Source organism: Lytechinus pictus, unplaced genomic scaffold, assembly GCF_037042905.1.
Source record: "Lytechinus pictus isolate F3 Inbred unplaced genomic scaffold, Lp3.0 scaffold_20, whole genome shotgun sequence".
NCBI lineage: Eukaryota > Metazoa > Echinodermata > Echinoidea > Temnopleuroida > Toxopneustidae > Lytechinus > Lytechinus pictus.
The window spans coordinates 1474124-1494886 of record NW_026974141.1 but is presented as its reverse complement, the minus strand read 5'-3'; the positions used below and the strand labels follow the sequence as shown (position 1 = coordinate 1494886).

General features: G+C 36.4%; 1 protein-coding gene across 1 annotated transcript; it reads left to right on the top strand.

Annotated features, from left to right (window-relative positions):
• The first annotated feature begins 31 nt into the window (after window positions 1-31).
• LOC135157900 (uncharacterized) lies at window positions 32-20623 on the top strand. Its single transcript, XM_064115048.1, has 5 exons — window positions 32-103; window positions 9940-9986; window positions 11952-12015; window positions 14670-14774; window positions 15954-20623. Exons 1-5 carry the CDS (start codon window positions 83-85, stop codon window positions 16038-16040), a joined length of 324 nt encoding a protein of 107 aa, XP_063971118.1. The 5' UTR covers window positions 32-82; the 3' UTR covers window positions 16041-20623.
• Window positions 20624-20763: the final 140 nt, after the last annotated feature.

Sequence of the window (20763 nt, the reverse complement as noted above, 5' to 3'; positions counted from 1 at the left end):
TCAATGCCAAGACCACATAACACCTCCTTCAAGTGCCTCCTCCTCCAAAGAGGAGAGTGGTAGGAGCCCGAGTGTGACAACAATGCGGTATGGTATAGGGAATGTGAGTTGATCGCCAAATATGACCATAAACCAAGAATAAATTATTAGAATGACACATTATCACCTCTGAAGAAGGCATTTGTTATGTAATTAAGCTTGTTTTTTGTTGATGGGATTTCAGTCTTGTATATCATGCCAAAAATACTTTCGTTGTTGAGATAAATGTTGTATTTTTGCACTGGTCGTGTCACTCACGTTTTGGGTGTCGTGTCACTCACGGTATATAGGAGGGCACCATTTTCCATAGAGAAGGTTTGATTAATTCTCACTACATGTGCTAGATAGGTACACTATTTACATACATGTATGGGTACTCACAGTACTCCTGGACAGCTACTTGGGCACGAATCCAATCATAAGTGATAATGGTCAGAAACCCATGTCCAAAATTTGTCGTGTCACTCACGCATCATTTTTCAATCATATCTACTAAACAAATTGTAGAATTCAAATCAAACTGGTAGTGGCCCATGCCAGTCCTACATTGTATATAATATAGTAGTCATGATTGATTCATAACCTTTAAGTTTAAAGATATGAGCCCTTAACCCTCTCCGATTGTCGTGTCACTCACGTTTGAAAATGACCATATGTGCAGTGCACAGGGTTAAAACCTTAAAAGCCTGTTTAATGTTTTGTAATCACTAGAGAATATTCATTTCCAGAGTGTATTTTTTTTTAAGATGAATTATGAATTATTGCATCATGCACATATTTTGTGAATAAACTCATACACTATGCGTATCAGCAAATAAAATGTCTTAAATTAGAGCTAATTAATGCATTTACAAATTTCTTTCTTTTGATGATGTCCTATTTACCAATATTGTGGCAAACAATCTTCATAAATTGCCAATGTACTGGTGCTTAAACTAGAAAACCTGCTTAAATGGGCCTATATTTCATATAAATGTATTTATGTATTAAAAATGACAAACTGAGTGTATGATCTAATCTGATTTAGTCAAAGTAAAACATTCACAAATATTATATCAATCAAGGAAAAAAAACGAAATAAAAGTCTAAACACATTTTTAAGATTTCTTAATTGTTGCGTGGTCCATTTAAGTAGCATCCATTGGGTCTGGCTTTAACCATTTTTTTATAACAGAAATGTTCACATTACACATTCTGAATGTACATATCTGTCATCACATGAGTTTTAGACTGTGATCAGACAATGAGGAAGCAATGATATGACACATACCATTCTATAATACCACTAAACCGCAGTAATGTCATCCTGTCAAGTGCTAAGTCATTTGAGTTCCTAAATATAACTTGTACATTCATCCAATTTGTTGTCATAATGTAAACAAATCAGTTTGACCTTGACAAGTGTATTGTTGTTGTATTTAAAGGGGAAATCCACCCCAACAAAAAGTTGATTTGAATAAAGGGAGAAAATATCCAACAAGCATTGTACTGTTGAAAATACAGGGTTTTAAATCGGATTTAAAATAAGAACATTATGTTTTTTTTAGTTTCGCTTAATTTATCAAAACAGTCATGTGCACAACCTGGTTGGTATGCAAATGAGGGAACTGATGACATCACTCACTATTTCTTATGTATTTCACTAAAGAAAATATGAAATATTTCAATTCTCTCCTCACCATGTAAAACAAAGTTTTATTTCTCCTTGAACATGTGGAATAAACATCGTTCAAACTTGTTGTAGTTTAATCAAGTTGCCCACTGTTGTAAGATCTGTAAAATTTGAAATACTTTTAGAATTCATAAAATAAAAAACACTGACCCTCTCATTTGCATATCACTGAGTTGTGAATATAACTCTTTTGTGAAAAATTTATCTTATTTTCTGTCCGATTTTGATGAAATTTTTAGCGTTATGCTGGTTTGTCTTTTTTTCGGTTGATTTAAATCAACATTTTTCTTGGATGGACATGACCTTTAATCATAATTTTGTCTTCGAGCAGCATACTTTTGTTAAATAGTTCCTTAAAGGACAAGTCCACCCCATAAAAAATTGATGTGAATAAAAAGAGAAAAATCCAACAAGTATGACACTGAAAATTCCATCAAAATCGGATGTAAAATAAGAAAGTTATGACATTTTAAAGTTTCTCTTAATTTCACAAAACAGTTATATGCACATCCTGGTTGGTATGCAAATGAGGAGACTGATGACGTGGCTTATTATAATCACTCGGGTCGCGTTCGCGTTCGAAATCACTTGGGTTTTGGATTTTTGGCGATTTTTTTTTATTTGGATGCGATTTTTTTTCTAACGGTGTCTTCAATGGGACAAACACGCTGGGAAAATATAATGAAATTGAAATTCTAGTTTCGTTTAAAGCCGGCAAGTGCCTCAAATAAAATGCACTCGCCTACTGCTTAACATAACAAACATGCAAATCAGCCATGTGGCTCAACTATCCTAGAATACATCCAGACTTCTACTGTTTTCATACGAGGACTCCGAGTCGGAACTTGCCATATCTGCCACATCGATATTACATCGTCATTCCCATGTGCGGACATGCATGCCTGCATGCAATGGCCCCAAGGCGGGACCCGGCCACGGTCGGACACGGCGTGCATCGGTAGCATGGAGCAAGGTAATGTGAGTCGAGCCGAGTTAGATCCCACGTTACAGTGCCAGTCAGTCCGCAGCTCGTCCGAAAGTATTTAATTCAGCGGTATGCATAGCCAGCCATCCGTGGTTTAATGCATATATACGTAATTAGACCAAAAGCTTCGGACTCTGTAATGTTCGTTGTTCCGCTGAACTCCGTTAGCTTCACTAACCAATACAGAGACCGAAGTTCTAGCTCGATCTGCACAGGGACTCAATGGCCATATGTTTATGTATTAAGTTCCAATAAAACGGGGAAGTGAAGTTGCGCGACAGCCGAAGCAATTAGTTACTGTTGTTTCCCCTTTTAAGTTTATTTTCCCTTTTTTGGTGCATTTCAGGACAAAACAGAATAATAATCTTTATTTGATACAGTTCTTTTCATATATTTTTATGAAATAAAGACAAAAATCGATGAGCGCCGTCTGGGGGATTCTGCATTGTTAACCCCGTAATGATGGTTGCACCATAGCGAGCCGTCTGTGAACGAGGAGATATAAAAATGTTAAAAAACTCGAAACAGACGGCTGCCAGCTCTCTAATATGTAATGAGCTTTGAGGACGATCTTTCATATAGGCGTTTTAAAATTCTGCTCTTAATTATTGTCCATTTCTCATAAAATTGTCTTATTTTATAGATAAAATGGCCATATCATGTTTTAAGTAACTGGAGACCTAAAAAAATCCCTACCTAAATTCTCGAAACATTGCATTAGGTGATGTGCTTAATTGATCTTCTTTGTGCTCGCGTGCCAAACGTATACGTTGAGCTGAACGGGGATCAGTCTTTCTCTCTCTTTCTCTGTCTCTCCTACCTTTCCGAAATTAAAACGGTCCCTCGATCGGACATAGTTATTTAGAAGCAGGACAAATAATGCTCTGACAACCAAACTAACTTTCCGTCAGCATCAGTTAAAATGTGAATGGGTTTTTAAAAACTAATACTAAAACTGATCTAAAATTGATCTTAGATCGATTTTAAAATTGATTTTGGAAATCGATTTTAAATTAATTTTAAAATCGTAATTGTACCTGTTCTAATTAACCGATTTTAAAATCGGCTCCCGATTTTACCCGATTTTACCACAATCGGCGATCACCTGCCAATCTTCGATCATGCCCCTTAAAGGAAAAAAATCGGATATGAAATATCGGCGTAGATCTAGTTACAGTGCGTGATCGTTCAGAACATATCCGATTTACAACATTACCGTGTAATGTTGTAAATCAGATCGGAAATCGGATCGGCAGTTAAGTTTCTAAAATCGAAATCGAATCCAAAATCGAATCGGCGATGTTTAAAAACAAAGGAATACATCAAAATTTTGTTCGCGGTCGCGTGCATCTTCCTGACAAAGTCACAAAGACGAATGCATTGGAATGGAAGTCGCCAACATGCGCGATCATTTGGAACATGTTTTAAAAGGGTGTTGAGGTGTTACTGCTTTGAAATAAACCGAGTAATTTTTATTAGAAAGATAAAGACGCATCTTCCGAAAATAATTCTCATAGATCACAGGTTAATGAACGATCGGCGGGACATCATTTGTAAGTATTTTTAGGTGCTAACGATTTAGAATTATTGGAATGATCTCTTGATCTCATACAACGCATCATTTTAAAGTCGCAAGTGCAATTAAAATGTATTAGAAGTCGCAAGCGCGCGCGATGATTCGGAACATGTTATTAAAATGCTTTGGGGAGCTAGCGTTTTCAAATCAGTTTATTACTATCTTCAGAAATTAACTTTTGATAACCAAGAAGAAATATAAAAGAAGCGGGGTCCGCTATCACCACGAGGTTGAAGAGAAGTGTCTATCATCATAAAGGAGGTAAGAGAGTAGTGCAGTGATGTCCGTCGGTAATACGACCTTTAAAAGTTCACGGCGGCGTCCGCTATCACCACGAGGTTGAAGAGAAGTGTCTATCATCATAAAGGAGGTAAGAGAGTAGTGCAGTGATGTCCGTCGGTAATACGACCTTTAAAAGTTCACGGCGGCGTCCGCTATCACCACGAGGTTGAAGAGAAGATATCTATCCTCGCAAACATCGTCAGAGATAATACCGCGTCTTTCTCCCTGATTAATGCGACCTCTAAATAGCTAGCACCTCAAAAAAATCTTGAAATATGTTCTGAACGATCACGCACTGTAACTAGATCTACGCCGATATTTTATATCCGATTTTTCCTTCAAGGGGCATGATCGAAGATTGGCAGGTGATCGCCGATTGTGGTAAAATCGGGAGCCGATTTTAAAATCGGTTAATTAGAACAGGTACAATTACGATTTAAAATTAATTTAAAATCGATTTCCAAAATCAATTCTAAAATCGATCTAAGATCAATTTTAGATCAGTTTTAGTATTAGTTTTTAAAAGCCCATTCACATAATTCTACTGATGCTGACGAAAAGTTAGTTTGGTAGTCAGAGCATTATATGTCCTGCGTCTAAATAACTATGTCCGATCGAGGGACCGTTTTAATTTCGGAAAGGTAGGAGAGACAGAGAGAAAGACTGATCCCCGTTCAGCTCAACGTATACGTTTGGCACGCGAGCACAAAGAAGATCAATTGAGCACATCACCTAATGCAATGTTTCGAGAATTTAGGTAGGGATTTTTTTAGGTCTCCAGTTACTTAAAACATGATATGGCCATTTTATCTATAAAATAAGACAAATTTTATGAAAATTGGACAATAATTAAGAGCAGAATTTTTCAAACGCCTATATGAAAGATCGTCCTCAAAGCTCATTACGTATTAGAGAGCTGGCAGCCGTCTGTTTCGAGTTTTTTAACATTTTTATTTCTCCTCGTACACAGACGGCTCGCTATAGTGCAACCATCATTACGGGGTTAACAATGCAAAATCCCCCAGACGGCGCTCATCGATTTTTGTCTTTATTTCATAAAAATATATGAAAAGAACTGTATCAAATAAAGATTATTATTCCGTTTTGTCCTAAAATGCACCAAAAAAGGGAAAATAAACTTAAAAGGGGAAACAACAGTAACTAATTGCTTCGGCTGTCGCGCAACTTCACTTCCCCGTTTTATTGGAACTTAATACATAAACATATGGCCATTGAGTCCCTGTGCAGATCGAGCTAGAACTTCGGTCTCTGTATTGGTGAGTGGAGCTAACGGAGTTCAGCGGAACAACAAACATTATAGAGACCGAAGCTTTTGGTCTAATTACGTATATATGCATTAAACCACGGATGGCTGGCTATGCATACCGCTGAATTAAATACTTTCGGACGAGCTGCGGACTGACTGGCACTGTAACGTGGGATCTAACTCGGCTCGACTCACGTTACCTTGCTCCATGCTACCGATGCACGCCGTGTCCGACCGTGGCCGGGTCCCGCCTTGGGGCCATTGCATGCAGGCATGCATGTCCGCACATGGGAATGACGATGTAATATCGATGTGGCAGATATAACAAGTTCCGACTCGGAGTCCTCGTATGAAAGCAGTAGAAGTCTGGATGTATTCTAGGATAGTTGAGCCACATGGCTGATTTGCTTGTTTGTTATGTTAAGCAGTAGGCGAGTGCATTTTATTTGAGGCACTTGCCGGCTTAAAACGAAACTAGAATTTCAATTTCATTTTATTTTCCCAGCGTGTTTGTCCCATTGAAGACACCGTTAGAAAAAAAATCGCATCCAAATAAAAAAAATCGCAAAAATTCCAAAACCCGAGTGATTTCGAACGCGACCCGAGTGATTTCGAACGCGAACGCGACCCGAGTGATTATAATAAGCCGATGACGTCACCCACTCACTATTTCTTTTGTATTTTATTATATGAAATATGAAATATTCTAATTTTCTCCTCAATGTCAAGTGAAACGGTGATCAATTCCTCCCTGAACATGTGGAATTAGCATTGTCACTTACTATATGATTCAGTCAAGTCGGTCCCTATGGTCAAATCTCTAAAAAATGAAATATTGTATAATTCGAACAATAAAAAACAAAAGAAATAGTGAGTGATGGACATCATCGCCCGACTCATTTGCATGTCACAGAGTTGTGCATATAACTGTTTTGTGAAAAATAAGCGAAACTTTAAAATGCCATAACTTTCTTATTTTACATCCGATTTTGATGAAATTTTCAGTGTTATGCTAGTTTGATTTTTCTCTATTTATTCAAATCAATATTTTACTGGGGTGGACTTGACCTTTAAATTCCCTTTCACAAGATCATTTCTCATCCAGGAAATCCTCACTTACAATTGCATACTTCTTTAAAACATATCACTTCATTTAGATTTACAAATAATAAGTGTGTTTCAACTTTTTCTGATTGGAATAATTGAGTTGTGCATTGTGTATTCGGACAAGAATAGAATGTTTACTCTGAAATGAAAGAATGTATGTCTGTATGTATTTATTCAGAGTGGTAGACTTATTCACATTTGAATAGCAAGCTGTCAGACATGTGATTGTGATGTTGGGCAAAGTGCGATGGTATTCAGCATTTCACAAATCCATTGTCAGTTTAAATTGGAATTTACACGGGGGCATTACAAGAAATTTGGATTCATTTGTTAGCTGTATAATTGATTGCAAATTTTTATCGATCACTTGTCTTTATCTTGCAACAGGAAAATGTGCAAATTAATTGTTACCTCGATTTATCATTCTCTAAGGTTGACAAGTGAAAGAGTTATTTTTTCAAATTAAAAAAAAAAATTCTTTGATAAACCATGTGTCTTGAAAATATTCTGCAAAATTAAATTCATATGAAATTGTGAATTTTTTCTTTCTAATCCTGAAAATGTACCCTTTCCTTAAAAGCAATGTATTACCTGAAACTCAAATCCAGGCTTCTTTATCGTTATTGTTATAATTCAAATAATGTGTGTGTATGTCCCATACCCATGTATATCTTGTTTGGACTCAGTATAATATCAAGTTTTCCTTACAGGTTTCTTATAACCTTCATGGAAAGCCACGCAATTTATTTTATTATCTAATCACATTATTTGATGTTTCTTTGTATTTTTATCTTATTTTGCGAAATAAAGATTGAATTGAATTGAATTGAATTGTTTCCTATTTTAATCAACACTATCATATCTTATACATGTACGTGTACTTAAGTGTTACACTCATCACTTTTATCTCTTTATGCATGCTCTAAACATTATGAATCACTTGAAATTAATGTATGTGTGTGCAAATTTGAAGGAAATAAGAAATTTATTATAATTTTATTGTTAGAGGTCAGCATATAACAGATAGAATTTCTAGTTTTCCCCTGAACTTTCTTGAAGTCACTTCCTGCCCTCCCTTCAATTTCAAACTAATCACCTGAACTCCATTTTCATGCAAAATTGATTTTGTCTTTGTATTTCAGATATATTCTATATTTCCTGAATCAATAAAAAAATATTTTGTAATCAATTTCTTGTGCTCAGATTTGTGAACTTTTATAAATAATAATTATGTCCTTATTTGTTCAAAGTATCTTCTATTAAAACCCAAAACTGGTATATTTTTTACTTTAAAAGAGTGAGTTTCATATATTTCAGCATTGTGAGAATTGTAGACAAATGTGCATTTATTTATTTATTTATTTATTTATTTATTTCTGTTTTCTTTAGACAGGGTGGTCTCTTCAGTACATAAAAACTGCTTTTCGAGAGAGCCCTGTACATTTACGATTTAATTGACACATTTAATTTAGATAAACGTGTAGATTTCTGATAAAAGTGTCCTGCAGATAGAGTCAGTCAGTTTGATATATTCTTGAGCAGATGTTTGCTCATTTTTTCTTATTTTGACATAACAAATTATTACTAAAATATTTTTGTATCATTAATTGGTTGCATTCCTGTTGTTACAATTTATAAATCATATTGAAATAACTTAATAAGATTATGCTTCGGTCACAAGTACCCTTACAAACACCGATGAACAATTTCATATACCATTTATTGCTATGTATAATAATTGTTTGTATGGTGATCGTAAAGGTATTTGTGACCATAGCATTAATTTTTACTGTGTGAATGTGCATAGAGAAGCGCCTTGAGCACCTAACTGGGTGTATGTGTGCACAATATAATACCCTATATTATTATCATGATTATGTAGTGGACATTTGATTGATGAGTGCTGAGAGCAAGTTTTGAGATCTACACAATGACTTGAATGATTTGAATAGGTAAAAGACGTTTTATGATGTGGGGTGGTTATGGTTACATAAATAGTTACAATTAATTATTAAAATTGATTGTAACTGTTTGTACACAGTTTTCTAAAGACCTACTAGTTGTGCAGAATAATAAGATTAATTGTATTGTTAATACAGGCCCAGGTTTTTATATATTGAAGCAGTTGTGAAAAAATCCTTTTCTGGAGTTATCAGATCATTCTCACAATGGGAATTGGACTGTAATAATATTTTTGTGTAATAGCAATCTGCGTGTGAAGTGTATTTCATTTTAACTTTTTTTTTAATTTAAGCATTCTTTATGGAGAGAAAGGAAATTGTTTGGAAAGAGAAATAGCCAGAAGCAACGTAATGAAAAAATGCTAACACCATTATAAAAAAGAAATCTATAATTCTTGTTAATACCTCAGTAACATTTGCTCTACGGCGGCCGTACGGCGAGTTGGAAACGGCCATTTTAACATTTTTGTACTAGCTAAATATAGGTGGTTTGAATAAAAATGAATAGAAGACTCGCCATACAGGCACCATAGAGCAAGTGTGACCGAGGTATAACTGTTATTGTAAAATGGTTATGTTTTCACACATGGTGTTTACTCACAATGTGGAGGTATCCCTAGTATGAGATTTTCTCCACTTTATTAGATTGGAGCATTTTAACAGTGTGAATAGCATCTCCACACTGTTAGCACACCTTGAACACAGTGTGAATACAATGCAAACACACTGTATGACACTGTAATCTTTCCAGCAAAGTTAGAGTGTTCTACACCCAATTCAACACTACCCTGTAAAAATTAGGGTGGTAAAACCAACACCACTTGATGTCCCTAGAGGACCACACCGCGAGGTGATTAAATTACACACTAGAGTTTGAACATAACACCAAAGTAAACAAGCAAAGGTGTTGTAATAGCACCAATGGGTGTTGAACAAACACTGTAAAGTGACTGGTGTGATCTTCTATGTACAGTGGTTAACACCACAGCTGTTGCTGTAGTGTTGTCAATCATTGATCATATTTTTTTTTCTTTTTTTCATTTGTTTCAGAATGGAAATGGTAGCAGTGTAGATCCAGAAGAATCAAGTGCAAGGAGGTAGGTATTATGAGTACACTGATAAATGTTTGGTGTTTATATGCAACACCAGGGTTCCCATGACACAAAGGTTAGGGATTAATCTTAACCTTGACTTTCACAATTGATTGTACATTGCAGTCTCTAGTCAATGCAATAAATCGTAGAAAAATGATGATAATAATGATAGCTGGATTTATAAGGTGCTTTTTGCCTGAGGATACAAAGCGCTGCTATTAATACCCCGGCTTTAGATCGAGCTACCATCACCGGCGCTCAATGCATGCAAGGAATTACTCCTGCCGGGTACCGGGATTTGTGATCATTGTGTGACGAACCCATGGTCGGTGTTACATTGACACTCATGGCTTTCACCCTTTATTTTAAATTCGTTTAGGGGGTTATTTAGTTCCCTGATTCTTGTTGAATTAAACTTGAAAAACCAAAAAAAAAGAAAACAGAATATTCTTACACCTTGCATCTTAACTTTGGAATTAAGTAATACATTGGGTTGCATTGCAGGAAAGATTTTTTACCCAAAAATATGCTCTTCCCCTTCCTTTTTTTTGGTTTCACCTGCATAGCAGAGTAAGGCAATAGGCACCAAACCTCTCAAACATGCATCCACCCACCCCTCCCACCTGTCTACCTACAGATGCATTCACCAAAACACCCACCCATGCATCCACCAACCAACCCACCCATGCATCCTACCACCCACCCACTCATGCACCCACCATCCCACCCACCCATGCATCCACCAACCAACCAACCCACCCATGCACCAACCAATCAACCCACCCATGCACCCACCAACCAACCAACCCACCCATGCACTCACCAACCAACCCACCCATGCACTCACCAACCAACCCACCCATGCACCCACCAACCAACCAACCCACCCATGCATCCTACCACCCACCCACTCATGCACCCACCATCCCACCCACCCATGCATCCACCAACCAACCAACCCACCCATGCACCAACCAATCAACCCACCCATGCACCCACCAACCAACCAACCCACCCATGCACTCACCAACCAACCCACCCATGCACTCACCAACCCACCCACCCATGCACTCACCAACCAACCCACCCATGCACCCACCAACCAACCAACCCACCCATGCACCCACCAACCAACCCACCCATGCACCCACCAACCAACCAACCCACCCATGCACCAACCAATCAACCCACCCATGCACTCACCAACCCACCCACCCATGCACTCACCAACCCACCCACCCATGCACTCACCAACCCACCCACCCATGCACCCACCAACCAACCCACCCATGCGCCCACCAACCAACCCACCCATGCACCTACCAACCAACCCACCCATGCACCCACCAACCAACCCACCCATGCATCCACCAACCAACCCACCCATGCATCCACCAACCAACCCACCCCATGCATCCACCAACCAACCCACCCATGCATCCACCAACCAACCCACCCCATGCATCCACCAACCAACCCACCCATGCACCCACCAACCAACCCACCCATGCACCTACCAACCAACCCACCCATGCACCCACCAACCAACCCACCCATGCCCCCACCAACCAACCCACCCATGCATCCACCAACCAACCCACCCCATGCATCCACCAACCAACCCACCCATGCATCCACCAACCAACCCACCCATGCACCCACCAAACCAACCACCCATGCATCCACCAACCCACCCACCCACTCATCCATACATTAATCCATCCATCCATGGATGCAGTACTTTACCTGTTTTTATTCTCTCTCTCTCTCTAGGTTGTGGCTAATGGAGAATGTAACAGTCTCAAATGGAAAAAAAAGTTTAATTTGTGGAAAAACTCTGAAATTTCCATTTGACTTAATTTTGTACTTTTCTCATTCATTTTCATTCATCTCGTACCGCTCTAATTTTGATATTTTACATCATTTTGGAAATTTATTGTATTGTTTTATTTCTGTTTCATTTTGTAGAACAGGGAGGATAGAAGCTGATGATAATGAAGAAGACGAAAGATCAGCAGAAGAAGTCCAAAGAGTAAGTAGTATTGATTAGCAAATCAATGAAGGATTTATGCTGGAGAAAATTATTAGGGGTGTTGGAAAGATATGAAATTTTTATTTTTTTACTTCAAATCATATGGCACTCTTAAACTTCCATTTTCAAACAACATTGTTGATTTGAAGTATTGCCATAGAAAGTAACTTGATAATTATTCCTTCCATAATAGATTTTGATGGCCATTTCCAAATTTCCAAAACAAAGATAAACAAGTTTAAATTGCACATTAATTCTAAAATTAGGGTCAATATTGATTAATAAAAAGATGGAAAATATTAATTTTGGAGATACAGAATACAAATTTCTGCTCTTCTTATGGCTGGCGGATGTGTGAAGTTAAAAATAGAAGGGAGGGGGATGGTTCATAATTTGAAGAAAATCAGGTTATTATAGACATTCATACATGGATAAATGTTTTGAATTACTTTTCCTAATGTTTCCCTTTTGGCTCTACCATTAATAATTTACTGTGCTATTTGTCCATTTGTGACCTAAATGAATGGAAAATACTTTGGATACAGTCTCCTTTTTATTTGTTTGTTGTTGGTATGCATGAAGTTTCTATCTTTTTATCCTGTATGAATCTGTGAAATTTTTCTTGTCTTATCTGTATATCTAACATTTATTTTTTATTTCTCTTGATCTAGATTTGAATTTAGAAGGTTTGAAATTAAATCCTTTGTGATTTGAATAAATTCAGATTGGCTGTGGCCTGTAGTGACAAGTCAAATTTTAGATTAGATTTTAAATTAATCATAAAGATTTAATCTCCTGGAATCATGTTTAAACCAAAGAAGTGTGCCTCTATGAAATGCTGCTCAATTTCCATATTCTCTGTATCAATGTTATCAACATCAATATCTTGTGTTGTCTTATATAGCGCCCTCGCGGTCGACGGACATAAGGATTGTACATTCTCTTCATATCTTATTTCCATATTTGGTATCTATAAGAAAAATTCATTTTTTGATTCTGCTGTGAATTTACTAACAAAATGGTTTGGATTCAGCAAACATATTTGGCCTGTCATACATAGTATATCATATAAGCCTGAATACATATTTCCTGTTTCATTGTATGTCCAACACTGACTGAAAATGGCTAACATCAAACATTATTCTCAAAAGATCATAGTATATGGCAAATCAGAATTTCAATGTTTTAATTTTTGATCCCTCCTAAGTAAACATATTCCCAAAAGACCCCCAACCCCATGTTATAATGTGTGATACCAAATAAATACCAGCTTTATGCTCTTTATTTATTTATCTAGTTTTATTCAAACAGATTATGCTATAGTATATACCTGAGCTCCAACCATGTAAAATAAAAAAAATATTGATTTTATTGCAATTAAAGCATAACTCTATTTTGAAAAATATCTATATTTATAATTATGAAAGTGAAATATTAATAATCACCTTTAACCCTTCCTAAAAGATTTTTTTATCACTGTTGTAATTTTAGTGATCACATTGCTGAGTGTATGGTTTGATGTGATAAATTTGACATTTTCAAGAATGGAATGTTTGTAGTAGTTTTTAATACATTTATCAACATTTGAATGTAAAAAGTATAAGTCATACATAGTAGGTTTTTTTAAAGAGAGAATTATAATAATTTTTTTATTATTATGAGGTAATTTTGTTGAACGTATGGCAAAAGTTAAACCACATTAAAAAAAAATTGTTGAAATAACACCTAGGTTTTTTTATGTAAACCAATAAATATAAGAAAAATGTGAACCTAGGTGTAAGTCTGGCTATACTTTTTTCCTGTTCAATTTTAATTCAGGAATTTATATTTAAACATTTTGTAATCATGTGAGATTGTGATCACAGAAATTTCCTCTCCTTCTTTTTTCATGAAATAATGATGGGGGCACATATTTTTGTAATCACTTCTCGGGGTGAGGCACTGTCATTAGAAGGTGGATATGAGCATGAAAAAAAAATAGATCCTAAACAATTAATTATCCTTTGATCTCAGAATAGGCTTAACGAATATACATATTTTTCCCCAACATAAATAAAGGCTAATAATCTTTATTTTTCATAAACTGGTAAATACTTTTTTTACATATCCATGGTTAAAAAGTATACCTGATATCTGATTTTGCAATTTGGATACACGTTTCCAGTACATTTTTACCATTTCTAGTACTAATTTTCATTATTTAGTACTGAAAATGGGCAGAATACTGGTAGTTTCATGCAAAATACTGATTTCTAAAGTTTCAGTTTTATGCGTTGTCCAATGGTATTTCTTCATAAATACTGATTTCCTCACCAAAATACTGATTTTCAGCTTTTCAAGTACTGAAATGTTCATTCAGGATGGCAGCTTTGCATTTCACTGTATTGGGAAAAATTACCCCCTTTTATGTTCTTTTGTAAATAAGCATGGTATTTACCTGTTACATGGCAGTGAAACGGATGACGGTGAAAAGCCATTAAACTTGAAATAATTGTTTGAAGTGTCCATGAAATCATTAATCACCTGGTCATTTAATTTTCCACTACAATTTTGTTTCCCTCCATGCATGGCTTCCCTTACTGTTTTCTGCATGTTGTATGACCTGTACCCATCTCCCGTGACCTTTGACCCTGCCGATGTGATGATGTCATCAGATGTTAAATCGAGAGAAGAGATCTAACAAGAGGTTACAACGGAAGCTCGAACAGTCGCAGGAAAGGGTTGTTATTCTAGAGCAAGAAGTCCAGATACTAACACAAGTAAAACAAAATCTTCATTTTAAATTTTATTTCCCCAAGTTATTATCTTTACTTATGCCGAGTGTTTGTTAGTCTAGTTCAAGACCCCTTTACCAAATTCCTTATTCGCTGACTTCACGCCAAAAGCTGAGTGAGCATGTGACCTCATAAAGCTGTACTTGTGTGTAGGTTTTCAGGGTTGTGCTTTCATTTAGCTTTAATATGGATTGTCGGAGAAAGTCACTAATAGAATCTATGCTCAGCTTATGGCATAATTACTCTGCAAATAAAGAATTCGTAAAAGGGGGTCTGGAAGTACACTTCATAAGACAAGCCCTAGACTTTCATTGATGTGCATTATAGAACTATCTGTGAGCATGAATATGCAAAATAGATGAACAACAATTTTGAAAATGCTCTCTAATTATCCTTGCAGTGTTTTCACGTTGTAATCTTCATTCAATATCGCTTTCACATTATTTGAATGCAGTATTTATTGGTTATTTTGGAAAAAAATAACTGCATGTCTGTTTTTTCTGACTTTGTATGGATTTTATTTTCAGACCATTGGTGATTAAAATTTTGTTAAATGTGCATGCAAGTATACATATTTTGGATACCTTAAGAAATTTGAAGAGTATGCCTGTAATTGAATGTGTATTCATCCATGCATGTTTTAAATCTATTTTGAAAGTACTGTACATGTACACAAATTGATGGATTTTAATAAATGTTATTGCATTTCCTTGATTACACTTCTATGTTGCTAAGCTAAGTAGGCCTATACTTGAGATATGTAAACATTTTATATGTAACAGTAATAAAAACTTAGAAAAAGTCTGTCAGAAGTGGATCCAGGAACGATGGGGGAGGGGGCACGTCCAAAAATACAAGGAAAAAAGGGGTTATCACCACTCTAGGAGACTATTCTCACAAAAATTTACAACCCCCCCCCAAAAAAAAGGGCTTACAAAAAATAGGTGTGGGGTGGGGGGGGGGCTGAGTATAATTTGGCCCTTTGGTGTCTCATGGCTGGGGGGATGGGGCTTAGTGGGATTTGCTCCCCTCTGAAGACTTCATTTTTTGCTTGTATACATTTTTGCATGCAACAATGGCCTCAGAGCATTTGTTTTTATGCAGTGGGACATTGAAGTGACTTTTATATCCTACTAATTAAATTTTCTTCATTTTTTCCCATAGGATTTGGAAGCTGCGGAGGATGAGTTGGACCAGGTAAAGGACGAGAATCGAGCATTACTAAAAGCATTGGCCAAGTTAGGCAGTTAGGCCATGGTATATATGTATAGCCCCCTCTACTGTTAGGACAGAGAATAACTGATAGCAACTCACAGTGGCAGGCAGACCACAGCGGGAAAGAAACAGACGCAACTGTGCAACATGGATGAAGATCATGAAACCTCAAGAGTCAACAACGGCACTCGTATTTACTTTGTATTGGCACTTTTGGCATATCAGAAGGAATTTAATTCCTTATCCCAGCAAAAACTGTGATGTTATCGGGTGTACATAAAAAACTAAACCAGTCACTTACTCCGGTGTTGAATTCACATTGTTAGTCCAACCCCAAATGGTGTTAATATTACCCCTTTTGCTGTTTCAACACTTTTTACGTGTTGTGTTGAGACTGTGGTGTTAATTGATGGACGTAGATGACCACACCAGTCAGTTTACACCTTAAATGAATTCAGTGTTAGTTCAACATCAAATATATTATAACACCTTTGGTTATTTCAGCACTCTTTGGTGTTATGTACAAACTCTATGGTTTAGTTTAACACCTTAGGGCTTGGTCCTGTCGGAAAACCAACTGGTGTCAGTTTTAACACCTAATGATATTATTACTGTTTCATGACAATTTCTCTGGCGACAATTGCTCTGATTGAAAATCTGTTAAGCCAAACATAAATCCTAAACTCTAAAACTTAAACCCTGAGCAATGTATTTACATTATTCTGAACAAAAATTATATTACAATCCTAACTCTAACCCAGTAACCTCCCAGTAACCTCTGAGATATTAAGACCGGAGCAAATGTTGGATAACACCCTTTTTTAACACTCTTTGGTGTTGTGCTCAAACACTCAAATGTAATTTTAACATCACAGTTTTTGCCATGAACCATAAAACCATTGATTTAATAGTTTGAAACATGATCCAATGTCCTGAATCACAAGCCTAGGTGATTGATCACATATATGATTTCTGCAATTGATTGTACATTATTGTCAATGCAATCAATTATAACAATTTGTTATGTGATCAATTGCCAACATTTGTGGCACAGGGTCCTGATCTTATGTAGATATGAAGTTTGTCTGTAAAGACCAGGGGGATGTTTTACAAAGATTTACGTATGACTTTGAGTTGCACTTAAGTGCCTAGTTGTGCGTGGTATGAAAGACATTACCTCATTGGTCCAATTATGCCAAGAGGATTCATAATACTGTGTATTAATCAGTAAGATCACGTGTTGGATATCATGTACGCATCAGCATTTTAGTGCGACTGTAAGTCACACTTAAATCTTTGTGAAACACCCCCCAGAATGGATATAAACAACCTTAATAGATTCTTATATGAAGCCTGTAGCTTTCAGACATTAGTCACATGCGTCTTTTAAAGCATGTAGGTGACTCAAATCAATTTTGATTATGGCAAGCCAACAGCACCATATTTCATCATCATCTTTTTTTGTGAACAATTGGATGTGTTGTGCATATTGGATGGATTTAGCCAATCAGCCTGCTGTATCTCGTGATTCAAATCAATTTTAACTATGGAAAGCCAGCTGCACCATAATTTTTCATCTAGGACACGTGCATCGAAGCACGGTTTTGTGAGAGATTGCATGGGTTATGCATGTTGGTTGGACTAAGCCAATCGGCCTTCAGTTCTCTATCATGTGATTTAAATCAGTTTTAATTATGGAAAGCCATCTGCACCATAATTTTTCATCTAGGACACGTGCATCGAAGCAGTTTTGTGAGAGATTGCATGGGTTTTGCGTGGAGGATGGATCTAGCCAATCAGCTTTCTTTATCTCCTGCCGAGAGGAAGAGTACATACTCCTGGTAGATGAATTATAACCCAACAAATGGCTTTCCATAGTGGAATCGAAATGAATAAAGCTTGCTTGGCTTTCCATAGTACATGTTGGTTTGGCCTATGGGTTCAAATTCAGTTAAACTCTCATGGGGCCTTATAAGTAACTTGTAACCAGTTGCAAATCTCTTGGTATGTGCGAATCAATCGTATGTCTTGCAATTAGTTGCAAGTTTGCATTTGATTTGCAAGCTGTGAGATTTTTGGGGATGTGCAAGAACCCTTAATGCAACAAGTAGGAGAATTCCCAGGCGGTCTGCAAACAGGACCCTTGCCTCTCACTGTTATTTATTGATAAAAGTCATAATCAGTATCACAAAATGAGAAAAGGAAGGAGCGATCGTAGGAAAGGAATTAGTTTGCTACCAGTTATTCTCCTTCTTGGCTTTATAAATACATGTAAATACTACTTGTTTGATAATAGTACTAAATATGAATACATATTGTTGCCAAAAAGAGATTAAATAATGTGTAAAATATTGAATTCAGGATTTGGACTCAGGCAGCATACTTTTTCATCTATTTTCGTATTTATTGGTGATGCCATGTAATCCTAAAGCAGTGAATGATGTCATGGCAATAACCGTAACAATAAGTTTTATTGAATAAAGATCTCTTTAGCATTCTCCATCTTCACTTCTTAGGTGCTCAATAAAAAAAAAACGACAGTATTTATAAAGAAGCTTCCAAATTCATAAGATATCCATATGCTTAGGATGAAAAATTACTAAATTTTAGCAATTGAGCAAAAATGTTATGAAACCTCTCTACACATGATGAGATTATCCATGTCTTTGCCTGTTTGAGAGTATCTTTAATTACAGTGAAAACAAGATTTTTTTTCTTGTTTTTTGTTTCTTGATCATGATCAACATTTGGCCGTAAAGGTCACATGTTTGACCCTTGAGCGCAGATATCCCTGATATAACATATTTTACTTGATTATTTTTGGGAGTCTGGAAAAGGTACATTGCCAGCCGTTCTATGATACGAAACAATGCTTAAGCTATGTTAGGAGTATGCAGCACTTAGAAACATTGTTTTTAGTGCTATAAAAATGTTTCACATTATGACTAATATTGTATGGCAAGTTTATTTATTAAAAAAAAGAGAAAATGGGTCACTTTGGTAGATCCTTGCAGCAAACAGAACTGGGGAGGTTTCCTAAAGCTGCTCGTTAGTTACAAATGACTTAACTTACGGACGAATGGTGACCCTATCTTTAGAGCTAAGTCGATGCTAGTGAAAATTTAGGAGATATCTTATTTTAAAGAATGGGTCACCAGTTGTGTGTAAAGTCAAATGGATCTAATGTTTAATGCTTGAATGGATCTTTCTAGCTTAAGTTATTTATCATATGCCATTTTGTTTTGGAGGGTCTCACAATTGAGCATTAATAGATGAAAAATATTTTAAAAATTGGTTAGGCTGTGAGTAACTTGAAGAACACATGTATATCCAGTGAGTGAGAGAAGTTCCGAGAAAAGCCATATAAAGTCCACAGACATCTGGCAAAATACATTGTTCTATTGCGGTCTGAATTTTGCCAAGTTCTGCGAACTGCCATATAGGTAAAGAGAGATGTTACTAACAACTTATGCCTAGTTTGGTCGGCAAACAGAGTTGTATTGGCTACCAATTGAGTATAGGATCGAATTCAAAATCCTTCTTACTTTCAAGGCTGTGCATGGTGTAGCTCCAGGATACATGACTTCCCTTATAGAACAACACCGTGTACGTCCTGGCTTGCGCTCATCTGGTACTGGTGTCACTCCTCATGTACCCATCACACACCTAAGGGGATTTGGAGACCGTACCTTTTCTTCTATTGCTCCACACCTTTGGAACTCCCTCCCTTCTTCACTTCGTGAAATTGACAGCATAGAACTCTTTACACCGTCTCTCAAAACTCACTTATTTCGGCAGATGTGTAGTGATTATTTGGATGAGCCTGCACCTATGAATGTATGTAACAGATATATGGTGCAATATAAATGCTGTGGATCATCATCATCATCAAACACAACGTTGCATACCCATTTTCATGATAAAATGAAGAGTATAATCCTTGATCAGAGACCGTCTTTTTTGGGGTGTTTTCAGAACAATCTCTGCCACTTTTTTAATACACAGTACTATACTGCCCAACTTTGGCAAAAGGAAGCAAGTGACACATCAGTCAAATCTGACATATTGTTTCTGAAACACCCTTTGTATGTTGCACGTTCAGGCAAAATTTGGGTAAGAAATGATCGTTCTATGGAAAGATATTTGAGAAAATATGCTGTTAAATTGCATTGATACCTATGAAATGAGGAACACACATTGCTCATTTACAAAAAATTATACTTTTGTAACTTGCTTCCTTTTGCCAAAGTACGGCAGTATACTTACCTATACCATCTCATTATGTTGCTATTCGTTACCCCCAACTCAGATAGCCCCAGGACTTGTAACAAATAGATGATGAACAGCATTTGTATAGTTCCAGTTATATGTTCAAAGCTTATTAATATGTTATATTAGTATTACCAACTGGTAGAGCAGGGGGCCATTTCTTAAAGCTGTTTGTAAGTTAAGAGTGACTTTTGAGAACAACCGGTGATCTCTTCTTCTGGTAAATGATATTCACCATTAAATGTTCATTGGTGATTATTTAGCGCGTATGAAAGGTTCACCAGTCGTTCTTAAAGTCGCTCTTAATTTACAAACAACTTTATGAAACACCCACCCAATCTTTTATTTATATAAAAAGAAAATGATAACCAAAATGAGAGAGGATAGACGGTCGTAGATTCATGCCCACTGGTTGTAGTCTTGCCACATCAGTCACATCACTTATCGTTTTGCACAAAAGCAAAGATAAAGCTGTAGTCCCCTAGATTAT